At 36.3% G+C, this 16,611-nt stretch overlaps 1 protein-coding gene across 1 annotated transcript; it reads right to left on the minus strand.

The window, feature by feature from the left end:
* Nucleotides 1–513: 513 nt before the first annotated feature.
* On the minus strand, nt 514–13,907 carry LOC109056406 (semaphorin-7A-like). The gene is made up of 14 exons (XM_042772665.1): nt 13,689–13,907; nt 10,802–10,941; nt 10,393–10,455; nt 9,644–9,739; nt 8,749–8,845; nt 8,001–8,108; nt 7,167–7,306; nt 6,907–7,082; nt 5,811–5,919; nt 5,452–5,653; nt 4,812–4,927; nt 4,412–4,584; nt 4,251–4,306; nt 514–2,274 (listed from the first exon to the last, which is right to left on the minus strand). Exons 1-14 carry the CDS (start codon nt 13,765–13,767, stop codon nt 1,928–1,930), a joined length of 1,902 nt encoding a protein of 633 aa, XP_042628599.1. The 5' UTR covers nt 13,768–13,907; the 3' UTR covers nt 514–1,927.
* Nucleotides 13,908–16,611: the final 2,704 nt, after the last annotated feature.

Raw genomic sequence — 16,611 nt, forward strand, 5'->3', positions numbered from 1 at the left:
TCACAAAATATTGCGAGGAAAGAACAAGGTTAAAGACAAAATTGGCATTTGGGGTCAGTTGCTCTGAGAGAGAGAGAAAGAGAGAAAAAAAAGAAATGTGGTGGGGTGTGTGTTAGGGGTGCAGATAACGATTAGAAGTGTGCTAGAATGTTCCTGTATGAGCATCTTGTTCCTTTATGTAATGTGTATAAGATAACCACTATAAAGTTTTATCAGCTGAAGCCATGATCAAATGAAATCTTATGAAAAAAAAAATGGTGACAGATTTACACTCTGAACACCTTAGTACTGGATGACTGTTTAGATCCATCAGGAATACTTTCCATTCCCATAGGCAGCAATGGTGAAGAACAGCATAAGCAGTGCATTACAATTAAAACATTATAATTAAGCCTCTGTACACTGCGACTACAAAATGCAACTCCATGTTACATGCACAAAAACAAAATTTATAAAAACAAAAAATTAAAAAATGCTCCACAAGAACAAAAAAAACACACACAAAAAATACAAAAGAGTTTATACGCCTGTTTGTTAAACACATTGATGTATTGAGATAAACTGATTCTGAAGGATTCTGGTTATTCTTCCTGTCCACCCACTGAGCAAAAGCATTCAAATCTGTGTCAGTTTTGTATGGATTTGTTTTTCAGTTTACATTTTTAATTGTTGTTGATAAGTGATTTCAAACTTGCTAAACAGGAGCAAACAAATCAGCTGTGTGTACTCCTGAAGTCGTGCTGAAATAACCTTCTGCGTCAGGTCGGAATGACTCAATGGAAAGATAAAGCCAGCAGATTCTGCAGGTTCTGCTCAGTTTGCAAGTTGTGCTTAGGATGTGACCCTTATAGCTTAAAAGGGACCCATCCTTGTTTTAAGGCTTCAAAGCTGTTCTAATGGCACACAATGGAAATTTGAAGGATTTATAACAGTATATTAATGTTTCAGCATGTACTCGCACATCTAACACATCTGTAACTCAGCAATTCTATATACCAACGAAACAGAAAAAACACTTTAAAATAAGGTTCAATTTTGTTAAGTCATTAGGTATATGAACTAAAAATTAACAGTATAAATTAAATAATTAAAATGTTAATTTATTAATACATTTTATCATCTCAAGTTGTTTAAATAAAGAAACAGCCAAACTCACCATGGCTAAAAATGTCTGGGAGCGTAAACCACAATAATCTGAAAAATTGCAAAAATGGTCTGCTGTGACTTAGTAAAGCTGTTTTTCTGTTGTTGTCTTTTTTGACCTTTATAATGTGCAGTCTGTCTAAATGAACATTAGTTAATATATTATGAACAAACATGAATTGAGAACAAACAATAGTATATTATATATTAAAAAATAGTAAATTAACCTAGGTTACTAAATGCTGTAAAAACTGTTCATAGTTAGTTCAAGATACCCTATTCTTAACTAATGTAACTGAACCTTACTGAAAAGTGGTGTTACTAAGAAAACTGACCAAGTTAAAGAACTGATCTGGATTTCATGTCTGAGTGTAGTTGGCAAAGCAGTCCTCTGAAACATCTAAATGATGGCACTAACATTTTGCAAGCAATGTATTATGCAGTACAAATACGAGTAATGTATTAGATATTTAATATACAGTATATAAGTCTAAATGCTTTCAGGCTTATAGCATGAAATAGTTCACTTACACAAGTTCATGTCATACATAACACTGGAGTCTGGTATGATAGAGCATTTTGCAAAATGAGACAATTTCAGGCATTTTCTTGGCCCTTCAAAGAAAAGAATAAACTTGTGATTGCTCTGAATAAGAAATAAGAAACACAGTTTAAAAGAGACCAGCTGCTCCCCTGCAGTTTAGTTGGAGCAGCCTAGGGACTCATGCTCTGCTGACCTTAGAATTAAACTTGTTTCCTTTTGAGCCCCCAGGATTCATTGGATCTACAGGAGCCAGTGTGCTGCGGCAGCCAGCAGCAGAGCCGACCCCAGGGTGGAGGCTAGCGAGGAGGAGAGGGGCCCACCGTTGAACACCAGCTTGTAGGACACCACCTCCTGTTGCAGGCCGCTCTCCTCCACCATGCAGCGGAACACGCCCTCCTTCAGGGGCAGGTCAGGGGTGGGCGCCAGCACACAGGAGGAACCGGAGATGGTGCAAGGATATTGCTTGATGCAGTTGTCTTTTTCCCAGCGGTAAGTGGCATGATAGGAATGCACGGGACATGGTAGCAGGATGGGTCCATCTTTATCCACTAAAACTTGTTTGGGGATGGTACTACGTGGCTTAGGAGCTGTAGCCCAGGATGACAGGAAATATTTTAGTGATGAAATCATTTTGAATAAAAATATTTTTATTTTATATATACACTACTGTTCAAAATTTGGGTTAAGTACGATTTTTTAGAAGAAGTCTCTTATGCTCACCGAGATTAAATTTCTAATAAACAGTAATATTGTAAAATACCTTTACATTTTAAAATAATGTAATGTTCTATTTAACATATTTTAATTGTAACTTATTCAGTGTCACATGATCCTTCAGAAAACATTCTAATTTGCCCATTAATAGAAAGTTTAAAAGAACAGCATTTATTTAAAATACAGTTTTATTGTAACAATGTAAAACTCTTTATTAATTGTACACAGTATATATTATATATATATATATATATATAGTTTTTGTTTTATCAAGCTGTATTGACTCAGAGCAACTTATAACATTCCAAGTGAAAGATATAACACCGACATGTCAGAAAGAAAAAAAACAATCACAGAGTTGGAAAAAGGATCACCCCCTTGTGTCAGTATTTTGTTGAACCACCTTTTGCTTTAATTACAGCCTTTAGTCTGTTGGGAGTTTGTACATCTAGACTCTGCAATATTTGCCCACTCTTCTTTGCAGAACTGCTCAACTTCAGTTAAATGTGATGGTGATGGTTTGTGAACTGCAGACTTAAAGTCGTTTCACAGATTTTCAGTGGCGTTTAAGTATGGGCTCTGACTAGGCCATCCAAGGACATTCACCTTTTTCTTCTTCAACCACTGTGTGCTCAGTTTTGCTGTGTGCTTTGGGCCGTTGTCATGTTGGAAGGTAAACCTTCTTCCCATTGACAACTCTCTGGCAGAGGACAGCAGATTTTCCTCAAGAATTTGACAGTATTTTGCCCCATCCATTTTTTCTTCTATCCTGACATGCTCCAGTCCCTCTTGCAGAGAAACACCCCATAACAGGATATTACAACCTCCATACTTTACTGCAGGAATGCTGTTATGTGGATGGTGAGCTGTATTGGATTTCTACCATACATATTGTTTGGTGTGGAGGCCAAATAATTCAATTTTAGTTTTATCTGTCTCAGAATCTTCAAGGTGCATTTCGTGACTGCATGTTCTTGTGGAGTGGCTTTTTTTCTTGCAACCCTCCCATACAAGCCACATTTGTGGAGAATTTGTGATGTTGTCACATGCACACAATGACCACCCTTTGTCATAAATTCTCTCAACTGCTTCAGAGTTGCTCTTGGTAGCTTCTCCGATCAGTTTCCTCCTGACTCTTTCATCCAGTTTGGAGCGACATTCTAATCCAGGAAGGGTCTGTGTTGTACCAAATACCTTCCACTTCTTAATAATAGACTTTACTGTGCTTCTAGGCATTGATAAAGCCTTTGCAATTTTTTTTTTTATCCATCTCCTGACTTGTGCCTGTCCACAACTTTCTCCCAGAGATCTTTTTACCCGTGGTTTTTTGCCACCCATAGTTGATTGTTTGCTTCAGTTGCACTACCAAGGACTGAAATGCTCCAGGAAAGCTGTTTTCATGCTGAGCTAATCAAAATGATCACAGCTAATCACAGTTGAAAGTCAAATGGCTTTGTGTGCCATTGAGAAGGTTATTAGCTATACCTGACTGAGTTTACATGTCATTTTTAGGAGGGAGCGATCCTTTTTCCAGCTCAGTGATTCTGTTTTTTGTTTTTTTCTGACATGGTGTTATGTCTATGTAAAGCTGCACTGAGTAAATACAGCTGGATAAAACAAAAAAATAATTTCAGGCTGCAAAGCAACAAAATGTGATCATTTTAAAGAAGGATTATTCTTTTCTATCCCCACTGTATAATGAATCAATGCAAAACTGGGTTTCAATGGGAATTTGGGAAGAAGAAGAATCTGAAACAGTTTGGAAATATTTCAAATACTTCAGTGCTATAAAGTGTTCAGAGATACAACCAGAAAACTGCACCTTTAGAAGTCTTTTTGAGCAACCTACCTGTAACATAGCCACAGACCGAGGCATTGGAGTGGTCAAGGGTCTGAACAAGAGTTCTGATTTTTAAATAAGGAGAACAGAAAAATATGAAACTTAGGTTACTTCAACAGGAAAAACAGTAATGCATTATTGTTTTGGGATATTTGTGAGTCCAAATGTACCCAGTGGTAATGATGTAGTCTGCTGGGATTGCAGTACATTTCTTCTTGTACACATCCCATGCACAATATGGATCTCGTGAAAGGATGCATTCATGGCAGCTGGCTCCATAACGACCACAATCAGCCAGGGGGATGCGCTGCACTTCAAGCTCTGTGCCAATATAGAGATGACCCTGGCACAAAGCAGAATACAGGGGTGAAAGGTGCCATCTGGCTCCTATCAAACACTATTTTAAATATCTGTGTGAACAGCCTTTAAATTACTTTCTCATTATAAAGTAAAATGAGTGATTCAAATCTAAAAATAATTAGATTGCAATGGAATAATATGTCCTACCACTGCAGGCTAAAATTGTCCTGTTTTAATGTGAGTTAGCTTCTTTAAAATGTGGGTCTCTACCTTTTTAGAGTCAATGGCCATGTTGATGATGGGACTATCATCATGGAATAAAGAGTACTGTGCTATGATAAAGGCTCCTTCAATGGTATGGAGCACCTTCAGGACCTTTCCCTTCTCTGGAGACACAGGAAAAAGTAGCATTGGAAAAGACAAAAACAATAATACAATGAGAAATGGGGTGCAAGATATTGGTGCCATATTGAATATTTGTTAGGAGATTTGTTAGAGAATTTTTTTTCTAATTTATCAGTATCTCTCATTATCATATAATATAATCCATTATATCCATATAATATATAATAATGGATATTTAATAGTGCTGCTCATTTCCTCTATTTTTACATTTAGATTACCTTTGCAAGCTCACTTAAAGTTTATCTTTAAAAACAGTAATCATTTAATAACACTGTAAAATGTAATCTTTAGCAAATCTCAAAAAGAATATACATTTTCTATACTGTATGTCGTGAGGCCTAAATTCTGATGATTTTAGTTTTCAATGTTTTATTCTTTATTTATTTAGGCAAAATAGAATAGAATATTATTATGTCTGTAATCAAAATTCCATTATTGGTTTAGCTCCCAAAAATACACTATTTTAATGCTGTTTTAAAGCACATTTCTTTGCAATTCACAGTACCTGTGCCTAGATAAATGATGCTGTAGTGTTCATCATTGACAGCCCAGACTGTGTCTGCCACAATATGTGTGAAGTGGTCTTGAACTGGCAAGTCCAAAGGAGCTTCGTCGACCGGGTTGATCATGTTCTCAATCTCAGGGTGATCCTTGATCACAGTCAGGATCTTCTGGTTATGAGCGGAAGTGTTATTCCTAAAAGCACACTGGATAAAGGTGAGGCATGCAAATTAAGTTTTGTAGATAGAGTCTAAATTAATTTAATAAATGTTTAGAATGTAATCATACTGTATGTATAACAATATGACTGTCTGTTGGCACATAATGTTGCCCTTGACTGGTTAATGGTTCAGTGTGTTGTACCGTTCCAGGACGGGGAGTTGATAAAGGTGAGTTGTAACCCTTCAGTTTGGATGTAGAAAAGGCTTGGTCAATCTCTTCAATGGAGTATGCACACACTACAGTGGTGTTCCTGTAAAAGACATAAATGTGGAAATGGATCTTAAAGGAATAATTCATGACAATTTCTGTAAGCGTTATTATGGATTATGGACTCATATTTTGGCCAAAAGTGAATGATGAATTCGTTTTTTTACAAACATGTAGCTTTTTGCATGAAAAGACATTTGATCAGCTTGTAGATTACTTATGATATTTTGTGATGTTTTTATCAGCTGTTTGGAGGCTCATTCTGATGGCACCCATTCACTGCAGAGGATTCACTGGTGAGCAAGTAATGTAATGCTAAGTTTCTCAAAATCTGTTCCGATAAATAAACAAACTCATCTACATCTTGAATGGTAAATTTTCATTTTTGTGTGAACTTTTCCTTTTAATCAAGTACAGATAAATGTAATGAGTCAAGTACAGTAGCGATGCACTGCACAGACATTAAAATTTGGGCCAATACAAATAAAAAAAAATATATATATTTTTTTTACTTATAATTATTTTTTACTATTTACTATACTTTATTTTTACTATATTTTATTTATATAAATAAATAAATAAATAAAACACTAAATATAAAACTGGTTTCAAATGCTTCAAGTGTTTTTAGGATCCCCAACATTATAATGAACAGTATGAAAAATGTATATTCATTCAGAGATCTGCTAAAGATTACATTTACTAATGTAATGTTATTAAGTGTTAATGTAAAAATGAGCGTGCACTAAACATGCAGTGCACTAAACATGCAGTAAATATACAATATCGAACCAATACTAATGAATTAAAAAAATTATAATATTGATCAATATGGTACCAATATTTGTATATACTTTTATAAAAAGTAAGATTAAAGTAAACACAACTGACAATGTTTTTGTCAATGTTTTGAGTAAAAATCTATAGGGATGATTTTTTCGGTGTATAATGTAGTCTTGCTGGAGGCATTATTTCAGCAGCCTGATGTTAAATGTCTTCCCACTCACTTTTAGACTTCACATCTGCTTACCAAGCATTGGAGAAGATGCCGTATATCAATCCAGTGCGGTAAGAAGAGGTCAGAACGAAAGCCTGCTTGAAGTTGTTGTACTGTACAGGAGTTCCAGCTTTCCCACACATCACACGTGCCTTCAGGAACGTAGTCCAGGAGTTTGGCAGCACATTCTGAAGCCCTCCCTCATCAACCTGAGCCACAGATGCAAAGGTTATCAGAAACTTAGTGTCCTCACAGCAGTGTATATGAAGCAAGAATGAATAAAAGCTTGTTACCATGCAGACTCGTCCTATGCGAGCCCTGTATGGCTCTTCATCTAGACTGGTTGTACTGTTGACCTCACTGAAGAAGAAATAGATCTCATCTTTGAGTTTCTCTGTGTATGGTATCACAGCGGCTCCAGCAAACTGGGGATCTGAGAGAGAGAGAGAGGGTGAGAGCAGATTTATTATTTTCATAGGCTTAAACTTTAAGTTGTATTTAAAAGCATCAGTCTTTCAACCTTTACATTGGTTATGTAAACATTTTTTTATGTTTAAAATGCTTTTTCCTATTGCAGTTTAATATGCAGACATTTTAATAAGTAAAATATACTGTATGTGGTGCTGCTATCAGTACTGCTCTGTTTGAATGATATAAGACTGGGGTTGGACTACTAGAAAAAAATGTAAATAAAATAATTTATATTTATATTCATAATTTATATACATTCCATACAATACAATTAAAAATGTTGGACTTTTTAGAATTTGTAATAATTTTAGTTATTAAATTAATCAAAAGTGATAGTAAAGACATTTACATTATCACCAAAAATAAAAAATAAAATATGCTGTTTTTAAACTTTCTATTCATCAAAGAATCCTGAGAAAATGTATTACAGTTTCCACAAAAATGTTCATGTTAAAATGTAAGAAATGTTTCTTATAAGAAATGCACCAAATCAGCTTATTAAAATGATTTCTGAAGGCTCATGTGACACTGAAGACTGGAGTAATGACTGCTGAAAATTCAGGTTTGCCATCACTGGAATAAGTGATATATATGCTCAGTCCTTCAAGAAAATCTCCAAACTGCTAACGCAGTATAGATAACAACTCTCAGCTCACTCTGTAACCATTTATTTTCTGTCTTCAGCTGCTTTTTGGAGCCATATGTGCGGCGGATAGAGCCGGTCTGTCCTGCAACCGCTGACAAAGCAGAGTACAGATTCCCATCTAAAAGAGGAGAGAGAGAGCGAGAGAGAGAAGTACTGTATATCCATCAACCAAACCTCTGTGACTACAGTTCTGTCAAATCAAAGATTCCCTTAAACTTTGATTCAAATTTAGACATGTTTGCAATACTTTGATACTCAAACTAAAATAGAGGGCTGTGAACGCACACACAAAGAAATTTCATGCGAGTGCTGCTTCTACTTCCTTCTGACTGACAGAAGAGACATTGAGACATGCAATTTCAGTCAGAATCAATGTTGACCTTTCAGCTCTGCTAACCACACGTAGCATATAAACTACTCAATTTTGTATTTGACATTTAGAATGAGAAGAGACGGGTGAGAGCTCTCTTTATCATATACTACAGGGATTGTTGTTCTTTTTGGAAGTTGTGCTGTTATTTCATCCGATACACTCTACATTTACAATATAATGCTTTGTTTATAACACCTTGATCTCTGTTCTCTGAGGGTCGTCAGGTCAGAGATTAAAATCCATTAAAAGTTACATTACATTCTGATGCACTGTACCTATCAAGATGAAAGAAAATGTGAACAAATAACATTCTCATCTTTCTAGGTTTATATCCTTCTCCTTTTTTTTTTCTTTTCCTTTCACCATTTCTCTCCCCTCTCTCTACCTGCTGATAGGCTGATGGAGCGCTGAGAGGGGAAAGGTGCCAAGATGTTAGACGCTGCTGTTTCCTCCGGCATGTCCGTCAGTACACTGTCATTTACCTGGGTGAGAGAGATGATGTGATTATTCAGTACTTCACAAGCTTTTTATTAAAAATAATATAAAAATAACAGCATAGACACTGCAGCACTTTGAGAAATCAGGCCACTATTTAGCAAAAAAGATGCTGTGTCCCACATTCCAGATGTCAGACTATCTTTTTATTGTATTGCTTTCCATTCTGTCTGGTTTTCATCCTAGCACAGTGGTTAAATGGATGGGTTATAAATCACACCCAGGGCAGACACACTAAGATTATGAAAATGTGCACAATAATACAGAAGCAGTTAAATAAATAGGCTGAATTCTGTCAAAGCAGCTGAGCTCGCAGGTTAAACAGATCTCATTTTCCTTTGCTTTTTCCTGTAATCCACAGAAAAAGCTAAAGCAATTGAAACAACTAGCATTCGATAAGTGTCTTCACAACAGTTGTGATATTAAAGGAACTTGAAATGTCTGCAGTGAGCAGGTGCGGTGTGCATGTTTTTTTTATTTTGTTTCTTTAATTACAGAATAGATCATTTGACCTTCCTGTGTCTCAAACAGTAGAGCATTGCACTGGCAACACCAAGTTCAAGGGTTTAATTCGCAAAGAAAGCAAGAATTGATCAAATGTTTACTCTGAATGCAATGTAAGAGTTGCTTTGGATAAACGCATCTGCCAAATGCATAAATGTAAATGTAGAAAATAACAAAGAAAGACACATCTTAAACATTTTTGTGATTTGCTCACAGATGGGAGTTTAAACTGCTTCAGGACTCTAATAGTCACATATATAATGGCAGGTAAGGCTTCTTACCAGGAGCCAACATTTAGGAGCACCGGCTCTTGTCCCACAGACCACAAATGAATCGCCGACTCTCTCAATTACTGTGATAAAATTATCACACTCTTGCTACAGAAAGATAAAAGGACACAATTTGTGTCAATGCAAAACATATATAGACATCAAACAGTATATTATAAATTACAGAAATAGATATAGTTGCTAAACACAGTATGTCATCCAGTGTGGGCTTGGAGAGGGTCTATCTTTTAACTTTTTTCTATACTAAACTGGATTTTGTGGACATAATCAACTTTGTTTTCCAGAATGATCAACATAACCACTCCTAACCACCATCTTTTAGATATTTAAAGAAGTCCATCACTCATCAGTTGGCTGTCTGTGCCATTACCCTTAAAAAATAGCCTCATTCAGTCAACTCTGAGTGATGACCTACTCATCATGGATGACTATTTCTGTAGATGTTGAACCAGGGCAGTGAATCCAGCCAGACTCCAGCTTGCATAATGAGGAGCATCTGGGAAACATGTTCACAAATTTTCTGATTACAGTCAGTTTCAGAATTCTGTGTTTATTATAATCCAGCTAAACCTGATGGTTTAAAAGAACTGAACACATTGTGCTAGTCATTTCTTGTGGTTAGATTTGTGAGTGCACTGAATCACTAGGCTTAAATGAGTTAAGATAATCCTATTATTTGCTTGAAATCACAGGCAACTTGTGGTCTGATTGACTAAATATTGGCGGATTGTTTCTCTTACCTTCCATATTGGTGATTTAGAGACACATGTCTCTTTTGCATTCTCATCCATTACCGCATGGATCTGTGAGCACATCAACAACATTACTAATCATAATTACATAATAATGTACCGACAAATTATTCTCACCACGTTAAAGCTATATTCTATGATTACAGTGAGAAACAGGTAATAAAGTGTTATGGCGACATTAAAATGATAAGAAACCATAACTATCCCTCCATGGCAAGAAATGCTTGCTTTTATGCAACCACAAGTAATCATTTCAGAGAGCTTCCGTTATAAAGCATTGTTCTGCTCCATAAATACTAGCTCAGTTTTGCTACTTGCTGAGTACCAGCTATCTAGGTCAGGATTTAGGACAGTGATAGATCTACTTTGGCTTCAGGTTATGGTGTCAGCCCCCTACCTGTGTGTCATGCACTCCTTTATCACTGAAGGTGAGCTTATAGATGACCCCTTGGCCCCCCACATACAGGACATCAGTTTTCTGTTGGTGGTAAACCGTTGTGTAGTTTTCCGGTTTCATGAAGCGAAACCGAGGTGACTCTACAGACAAATTGACAGAAATGCAGTGTATAAACAATGTTTCTGGCAGTCTTTATATGTATATATCCACATATTGCATGAATAAAATAGTGGTTCTCAACTGGTGATTTGCAATTCAAAAATGTGTCACAGGGATAACTATGCAAATGCAAATAATAAAATGCAATATATAAATATGAAAATATGTATAGTTAGGATAGCAAAAGAATAGGCTTTTTATATGATCTAATTTAAATGCATTAAATACTTCCAGTGCTTTTTATTGTTGAGATGAAAGGCTGTGCATCCAAAATCTATGCTAATATTAACTGAATATTTGAACCAGTGTTGCATCCAGTGTATGCATTAAAGGAATAGTTGACCCAAAAATTTAAATTTGCTAAAGAAATAACTCACCCTCAGGCCATTAAAGATGTAGATAAGTTGTTGTGATCGAGACAGATTTGGTGAAATTTAACATTACATCACTTGCTCACCTCTGGGTGCCATCAAAACAGCTGATAAAAACATCACAATAATCCATAAGTCATCCAGTCCATCAGTTATTGAAGTGAGTCAATTGTGAATTGAAAAGCTGCATGTTTGTAAAAAAACAAAGCCATCATGTAGGCACTTCTTGCCAAAATACCAGTCCTTATAACAACATTATAAAATAATAATGTTGAAAAGTACATCCCCTGTTCTCCTCTCAAATTAAAATCCTCCAGCATATTTCTTTAGAATTGTTTTGTACTGTTTTCAATTGATATGTGCATATTTCAGCCTGATTCAGATTATGCAATTTTTTTTTTTTTCACTGGAGAAAGCAACATTATGGATAGAGGACTCATATTTTAGCCGAAAGCAATGGTTTGAAGTTCAAATTTCTTAATGATGGATTAAAATATGCAGCTTTTTACTATTATGAATATTGGTGAGCAAGTGATGTAATGCTAAATTTCTCCAAATCTGTTCAGATGAAGAAACATACTCATCTACATCTCAGATGAACTATTCTTTTAACAAAACTGTCAATTTTCGTCTTCTGCCTGTTCTATGTAAATCATTTTGCATATTGTTGGACTTATGCAGTTACTAAATGTATGTTAAATATTATGTTATATTATCTAAGGCCTTTGAATTGATTTTCACTGTAAAATATTGGTTTTAGAGCAAAACCCGTTGAGATCTAATTGATCTGAAAGTTTAACTCCAATGCCTAAACCACTTTCGTGGATGTTTTTCATTTAACCTAAATGGAGAAAACTATCAAATGTGGTTGTCAGGGGTAGCAGCTATGTAAAACTATAAATTATTGATACTACATTGTATAAAGCTGAGATTTGCTATTATTTCATAAAACCAACACGTTGCAACAGGTGTTTGTCTCAGTCTGCGCTGTTAGAGATTTCATCTTAATAACTGGCTATTCGAAGCGGGGTCTGGCGAGGTCGAAAAAGCCTGCAAACCAGTCTGATCCGGTTTCTATTTGCATACGAAGGTGTCGTTTTCCATAACACAGCACTTTAGTTTATGGGATTATTTGTCTCGCCATCGCATCCTTCGTGATTTCAGGGAAGACGTGCGCTGAATTGAGGATTTGGGGAAGCGCCGTTGTCCATGGTGCTGAAGTGGGCGGTCAAGACCTCATTGGAGATTCATATTGGTCTTTCTCGTTGCTTTCTCATATCTGTAATCGTGGGAGGTTGTAGTATCACGTAACACTGAGGGCGATGACCGTGAGACATGTCGATGTTTTCAAATAAATATTTGTGAATCGCATGTCCCATGTTGGTTGCATCGACATGACTGTGAACGTGTTTGGAATAAATAATAGCGGTACGTTTCGTGGAATTTTCCATGGGCTATTCTCTCTGCGAGGGTTTTTTTTTTTTTTTGGATCGCATGTTGTGCCCTGAGTCTTGGAAATGCATCAGTTGCTGCAGTGCCATCATTCCCGTTAGCTCGCGCACCTGCATTGCAGCTCTGTAGAATTGCCTCCTATTATTTTCTTAAATCAAACCAACTTGCAGCGTATTCTACACGAAAACTGCGTTCAAAATCAGCAACCTCGTTCAATGCATTTACAAGTTTAGTTAGAAAGCGTCGTTTCAGAAAATTACTCATTCTGTAGCCTCCAGGAAGATTTAGGAGCTTGTTTACTCATACATCCCAGGCAGACTACTAGCTCTTGACCAACACCACTAACATGTCTTAAAGATATGTTACTATGGATAGGCAGTCAAAAATCCTTCCAGCATCCTTGTATGAATCTTCGGTTCTTGGATATGTTAGATATGTTTAGTTGAGATCTGTTGGCTCCATCACTATCTGTTTAATTTGTATACAGTGTCAGTTCGTAACGCGTTGCGTTTACTGTATTTTTAATTGTAGTCTAATATATAGTTTTATGTATGTTAATCATTATCAATATAACATATACGTGATAAAGTGAAGTCATGACGTGCATAGGAGTCTCTATCGGTTTTTTTGTTTTCAAAACAGCAGTGTAAAGCAATCAGTGCTCATTCTTGTCCTGCTTCAATTTACTAACATAGTGATTTGACTTTTTCTGTTTTTTAAAATCCTATCGGAATTGGAGGTCTTATTACGCAGCCATTTTTGTTTTCCCGAGGGGAAAATAAGATTAGCAATTTCTGCTTTAGTACAGAAAACCATCAGAGACTGAGAACAATAAAATAACAGAACTCTCCACAGAATCCCTATGCATACTGAAACTATTCTACTGAAGAAAAATAAAGTCTTACCCATCACGGTGAATTTCAGCCGAGGTGATTTTTCGGCCAAAACCACTGAGAAAAGAGTCGCCAGTATGAGCAGATTCATTGTTGTTCGGCGATGCTTTAAATGAAGTGACGACACGTCAATAAACTCTCGCCTCAGATAAAGACTGGTGTTTTTTTGCAGGAGTGCGCGTGTGATAAGCGGGCGCCACCTGTCCCTCACCAGACCTCTCTGAGAATCTGAGCGCTAATTGCCTTCACGTCACACTTTCTGGAATAGAGAGAATGGAGCGAGCAGACATGCGCTCACAACAGCGTTCACGCGGATTGAAAGCTATAGATTAACCTAAAAAGGTGTTTTTTTGTTGTTGTTGTTGTTGTTGTTGTTGTTGTTTTTACATGCAATGCATTGTGAATAATGCATTTCATTGTAATAGCCTACACTTCAGTTTGTAGATCTCGTATACACTCTAAATGTTGCCTTAGAGTATATAGTTACAAGTTAGTTACATAGTTACCAAGTTATCATAGTTTACATGGGGTGTAGCAAACATTACACAAATGTATATATTGTTATATATTGGGAGCTGGGGTCCCTTCTGGCCCCCCTCTGAGATAAATGTTAAAGTATGTATTTTAACATATGATCTATCTATCTATCTATCTATCTATCTATCTATCTATCTATCTATCTATCTATCTATCTATCTATCTATCTATCTATCTATCTACAGTGGTGTGAAAATTTGTTGGCCCCCTTCCTGATTTCTTATTTTTTTGCATGTTTGTCACTTTAATGTTTCAGATCATCAAACAAATTTAAATATTAGTCAAAGGTAACACAAGTAAACACAACATGCAGTTTTTAAATGAAGGTTTTTATTATTAAGGGAAAACAAAATCCAAAACTACATGGCCCTGTGTGAAGAAGGTGTTTCACACCAATGTATCTATTTATCTGAATATGAATGAATGTCTATGCTAATATTATTTGGTAATTCTGAATATCATTTGTCACATTTAGTCAGTCAAAACAGTTTTGATCTAATTTTGTGTCCCAATTTTGTGTCCTAATTTTGCTTTCAATTTTGTATTTAGGCCTAATTAATCAACTGAATTACTTAATAGTTGGTTTAGTATTTTACATTGAGGAAACTTTTGAAAATGTATAAATATCAAAAAGAACTATATCAAAAGACATTTATGCATACTGTAAAAGTATGCATTTTGTGCTATAACAACTAAATTAGCAGATGCTGTTTCCTAAAACATGTCGGCTTAAACATTATCATCCTGCATATGCTAAACTTAAATCTATGTTATCATTTTAAAGTAAATCCACGTTGTCCTTAATGGGGACATCTTCCCCCATATTTTTTTAGTAACTATATATATATATATATATATATATATATATATATATATATATATATATATATATATATATATATATATATAATTATTTTAGTGTGCTGCTACTTTGCTTTGTCAGGTCTTGCCAATAGTCTGATTTTGACAGAATCATCATTAAGGATCAGCTCACTCTGTGTCTAGCCCATGTTATTGTCCTATTCATCAGACTTATCAATACTCCTGAAGTTCAATGAACTCCTGAGGCAATGCTCACTGCATCAGTGGAAGAGTGGGCCTGAAAGGATACTTACCTTTGCTTTTTTCCTCATTTATTGTAAATTATTTGACAAAAATCTCCAACATTTATCATAAGTAGTTTCAAAGAATGTATGGGTAAACTGATATATTTCAAACTGATATATTAGTTTCAAAGCTTTTTAAATTGTGGAAATTTGCAAACGTTCCAGAGGGTCTGGCTGTTGTCTCACAAATGTGTCTCTCTTTTACTCAAACTATCCACAAAAACCTAAATTTCCAACAACTTTTTACAAAGCAGCCATTTCACAAATACAGTGGGTACGGAAAGTATTCAGACCCCCTTAAATTTTTCATTCTTTGTTATATTGCAGCCATTTGCTAAAATCATTTAAGTTAATTTTTTCCTCATTAATGTACACACAGCACCCCTTATTGACAGAAAAACACAGAATTGTTGACATTTTTGCACATTTATTACAAAAGAAAACCTGAAATATCACATGGTCCTAAGTATTCAGACCCTTTGCTCAGTATTAAGTAGAAGCACCCTTTTGATCTAATACAGCCATGAGTCTTTTTGGGAAAGATGCAACAAGTTTTTCACACCTGGATTTGGGGATCCTCTGCCATTCCTCCTTGCAGATCCTCTCCAGTTCTGTCAGGTTGGATGATAAACGTTGGTGGACAGCCATTTTCAGGTGTCTCCAGAGATGCTCATTTGGGTTTAAGTCAGGGCTCTGGCTGGGCCATTCAAGAACAGTCACGGAGTTGTTGTGAAGCCACTCCTTCATTATTTTAGCTGTGTGCTTAGGGTCATTGTCTTGTTGGAAGGTGAACCTTCGGCCCAGTCTGAGGTCCTGAGACCTCTGGAGAAGGTTTTCGTCCAGGATATCCCTGTACTTGGCCACATTCATCTTTCCCTCGATTGCAACCAGTCCTCCTGTACCTGCAGCTGAAAAACACCCCCACAGCATGATGCTGCCACCACCATGCTTCACTGTTGGGACTGTACTGGACAGGTGATGAGCAGTGCCTGGTTTTCTTCACACATACTGCTTAGAATTAAGGCCAAAAAGTTCTATCTTGGTCTCATCAGACCAGAGAATCTTATTTCTCTGATTTTTAGCAAACTCCATGCGGGCTTTCATGTGTCTTGCACTGAGGAGAGGCTTCCGTCGGGCAACTCTGCCATAAAGCCCCGACTGGTGGAGGGCTGCAGTGATGGTTGACTTTCTACAACTTTCTCCCATCTCCCGACTGCATCTCTGGAGCTCAGCCACAGTGATCTTTGGGTTCTTCTTTACCTCTCTCACCAAGGCTCTTCTCCCCCGATAGC

Source organism: Cyprinus carpio, chromosome A16 (genome assembly GCF_018340385.1).
Source record: "Cyprinus carpio isolate SPL01 chromosome A16, ASM1834038v1, whole genome shotgun sequence".
Classification (NCBI taxonomy): Eukaryota; Metazoa; Chordata; class Actinopteri; order Cypriniformes; family Cyprinidae; genus Cyprinus; species Cyprinus carpio.

Bases quoted from the DNA above. Each gene is read 5' to 3' on its own strand.
- LOC109056406 (XM_042772665.1), bottom strand. From the start codon at position 13,767: ATGAATCTGCTCATACTGGCGACTCTTTTCTCAGTGGTTTTGGCCGAA. The intron at 8,846-9,643 runs GTAAGAAGCCTT...TCTCTCACCCAG, and splicing joins CTCCTAAATGTTGGCTCCTG to GTAAATGACAGTGTACTGAC. The intron at 4,928-5,451 runs GTACTGTGAATT...CTGTGTCTCCAG, and splicing joins CATCATTTATCTAGGCACAG to AGAAGGGAAAGGTCCTGAAG.